General features: G+C 51.3%; 1 protein-coding gene across 1 annotated transcript; it reads left to right on the forward strand.

Annotated features, from left to right (window-relative positions):
- The first annotated feature begins 372 nt into the window (after positions 1 to 372).
- LOC133931269 (deSI-like protein At4g17486) lies at positions 373 to 1,753 on the forward strand. The gene is made up of 2 exons (XM_062378121.1): positions 373 to 919; positions 1,015 to 1,753. The coding sequence occupies exons 1-2, from the start codon at positions 757 to 759 to the stop codon at positions 1,569 to 1,571; spliced, it is 720 nt and encodes a 239-aa protein (XP_062234105.1). The 5' UTR covers positions 373 to 756; the 3' UTR covers positions 1,572 to 1,753.
- The last annotated feature ends 1,840 nt before the right edge of the window (positions 1,754 to 3,593 follow it).

Consider the following 3,593-nt stretch of genomic DNA (forward strand, 5'->3'; position numbering starts at 1 on the left):
GAGAGGAAGACGGGATAAGGGATCGCGGGATTCCAGGTTGAGTGGTTTACGACTCAGATTGGATCCCAATAGCCACGACTAGATTTTAGATAAATTACGCTGGCAGGTAATACAGTTAGGTAAAACTTCCCCAAATTAAATAAAACACTGATAGGTAAAGGCTGAGACTGAGAATGAGTTGGATTGAATTTCAGCTTATCATCCCTCCGGCATTAGGCAAGCCCAGCTAGCCGGCCGATCAGTCACTTCACCGAAAGCCGAATCATCAAACGGCGATGAAATCATGAACCCATCCTCCCGTCCCGGCTGATACATTGCTGCGGAAGCAAACCTCGATTGCAATCGCGCCAAACCGGTAACAAACCACCTACCTACCAGCACCAAGTGTTCAACTTTCCGGTTGTCCATGACCAATTTGCTAATGATCTTGCAAACGCACACTCCGAATCAAGTAAGTACACGCGGGACTCATCGCCATCATCAGAAATCCCAAGCAGAAATGGCACACGACGACACGAAAAGATGATACCCAGCCCGGAATTTTAGCTATTTCTACTGGTCCTACGGCGCGGCGGCGCCCAATCACCGAGGTCCCACCTAGAGAAGGCTACGAAGTGCGAAGTGCCGGTGCGCGACCCCTTGCCTCCGCCAGCCAGCTGCCAGCCGCGCACAAGCTGGTTGGTGAAAAATCGCCGTAAGCGCCGCGCAGCGCGGGGGGTGCGGTTGCGCGTCTAGGCCGCGACGCGCGCCGGGCGGATGGGCTCCTCGGCCGGCTCCACCCCGCGGCCTCCGAGGCAGCCGCAGCCGCAGCCGCGCGGCGCCGAGGCGTCCCCCGTCTTCCTCAACGTCTACGACGTCACCCCCGCCAACGGCTACGCCCGCTGGCTCGGCCTCGGCGTCTACCACTCCGGCGTCCAAGGCACGTATAGCCGTTCCCCTCTCGCGCCGGCCGGCTCTGGCATCTTCCGCCGCATCATCGTCATGACACGCCGTGCCTGCTTGTGTGCACTGCAGTTCACGGGGTGGAGTACGCGTACGGGGCGCACGACGGCGCGAGCAGCGGGATCTTCGAGGTGGTGCCGCGGCGGTGCCCCGGGTACACCTTCCGGGAGTCGGTCCTGGTGGGCACCACCGACCTGACGCGGGCCGAGGTGCGCGCTCTCATGGCCGAGCTCGCCGCTGACTTCCCCGGCGACGCCTACAACCTCGTCTCCCGCAACTGCAACCACTTCTGCGACGCCGCCTGCCGCCGCCTCGTCCGCGCCCGCATCCCGCGCTGGGTCAACCGCCTCGCCAAGATCGGCGTCGTCTTCACCTGCGTCATCCCGGGCAACGGCAGGGCCGTGCGCCGCAAGGGCGAGTGCCCCGCCGCCGGCATCAGGAGCCGTTCCGCACGCCAGGAGGCCTCCGCGCCGCCGCGGCCGAGGACGTTCTTCCGCTCCCTCTCCGTTGGCGGCCGCAAGAACCTGACATCCCGGCGGCCCCTGTCCACCTCCCCACCGACGTTGCCTTCGCCGCCGCCGCCGCCGGCACCCACCTCGACGTCAACGTCGTCGGGCTCCACCACGTAACCGCGCCATTTCTCCATTATTTTCACAGTTTTACCTGATTTTTTTTACTAAACAGCTCTGTGCATATACTTGATTTTAATCTAAGCCTTTGGTAGTGCCTAGTAATTGCTGCCGTTAATTAGGCTCTTAATTTCGAGCGTTAATACTACTAATTCTGCTCGTCTGGGCCCGCGTTTACTGTTTGTGTTTGGCGTCATATTGAGAGCATTAAATTGATATGTAGAAATAACTTTTACGATGCATAGTACCAATTGTTCTTTCTAGGTCTCCACAGCAATTAATTGTTATATGTTTTATGAACAAATTCTTCATTTGATAGTACAACACAATGCAAGCACATTTTCTAATATTAGATATCACGCCTAAGCTTTCTTCTCTTATCTCTAATTCATTATTATGTCATAAAAAATCATACGTAGCATGTAATAAATGTGTATAATACAGTGCACTAGGAGTAGTCTTACTATTGGTGGTTATGCGCAGTGGATTGTGATTAACGACGCAATTTTGCTGTCTGGCGTAGATCCATCCCTTTGGTCGAGCGATCCAACACCAACAGGAACATATACCTACGTTTTCTTCGGACTTAACTACTAACACAAACATACAAGTTACATTATCAAAGTTTCAAGCCAGCGCATATGCTCGTTCATGCTAAAATATCTCTATGCAATGTAAAGGGTGGGCAATGTTTTCTTCCTCTTGTCTCTGCGTTAAATCTCTAAGGGTGAAATCCTTCATTTTTGTCCCATTTTACGAATAGAATTTCTAGATTTCAGTCATATGAGATTTTGCATATGTCTCGATCAAATAAAAAACTATACTTGCAACCATAAAATCTTATTGTTTTTACTATTATGGACATGTGACCATAAAAATCACCTCTCAACTGACAATGTGTCCGAGTTGATGGGAGCGTCATCAACGTTTACTACGAGTAGGAGTATGTAAAGGGGTTATTCAGGTTTAAGTCTCCTGTGGGATAACAGCGTTATGTCATATATATATTCTTATGATAAGGATCAACTAGATACAGAAAGAGTCTCTCCTTACAAGTCTGATCATTTCTCCTTCATATAGTAAGGGAAGATGTGTATATACAAACAGTACATGCCAGAACTATAGCAGTCACATTTCTACTGAAAACCCCTACTACGAGGTCATTGTTACGGAGAGTGGACATCCCGGTCTATCGGGTCGTCTTGCGTGTTCTGTATCATCAGCCGCATGTCGCCACGTCCACTTGCGAGACTATCGCCCCCGCCTGCAGGGTCATCCCATAGTATTAATTGTTATGGGACGGGCCACTGCACCACTTCGCCGGCCACCACTTCGCTCATTGAAAGGAGGTGATTGGGGAAGGAAAATACTTAAGTGGGTAGCATTAAATGAGATTAGATTGGTTAGGTGAATACCCGCCCCATGACTAGCAATGACTAATCGTGGGGTTTCCTTTCGCGATCAGGGGACTGGTCGCGCAAGCCCTACTAGACGTGCGCGCCGGAGTTAGCTTTTGGTAATATCTACTACTAGCAGGCCATTCTTTATATCGACAATAGCCCCTAAGCTCCCCTGGGGATGCGGTAGACTGAATGGTTTTGCCACGTGGTCGTGATCTGGTCGTACCATTTGGGCCTTAGGTGAACATAAGTTTCTGTCCATGAGGTGGCCGTCGACGCCGCCTCCTCATGTGGTTGGCTCAAGAAACCGCTTCCTTAGATGAGGTTAAATGTCTAGAGAGAGAGAAAGAAAGATGTAAATGAGAGAGAATCGTGGGAGAAAGAAACATTAACTATCATTAGACTTGAGAGAATTTTGGTTCCACATACGTGACCCTTCGAATATCGAAACGGGTGGACTCAGCGATAATTAGGATATCGCGTCGGCCTTACAAATTGGAAAGCCAAAGGTTCCCCACGACCTTTCTCCAATCTCTCCTAGCATCCACGCCTTCGCACCCAGAGCCCCTTGTTTCTGTTGCCATTCGTGCTTATGCTGCCCTCTCAGTCGTATCCTAATGTC

The sequence above is a fragment of the Phragmites australis genome, chromosome 10, assembly GCF_958298935.1.
Source record: "Phragmites australis chromosome 10, lpPhrAust1.1, whole genome shotgun sequence".
Classification (NCBI taxonomy): Eukaryota; Viridiplantae; Streptophyta; class Magnoliopsida; order Poales; family Poaceae; genus Phragmites; species Phragmites australis.

What these genes read in the sequence shown, in the direction of transcription:
- LOC133931269 (XM_062378121.1), top strand. Translation starts at nt 757, where the DNA reads ATGGGCTCCTCGGCCGGCTCCACCCCGCGGCCTCCGAGGCAGCCGCAG. An exon ending in CTACCACTCCGGCGTCCAAG is followed by an intron (nt 920 to 1,014) that starts GCACGTATAGCC and finishes TGTGCACTGCAG; the next exon opens with TTCACGGGGTGGAGTACGCG.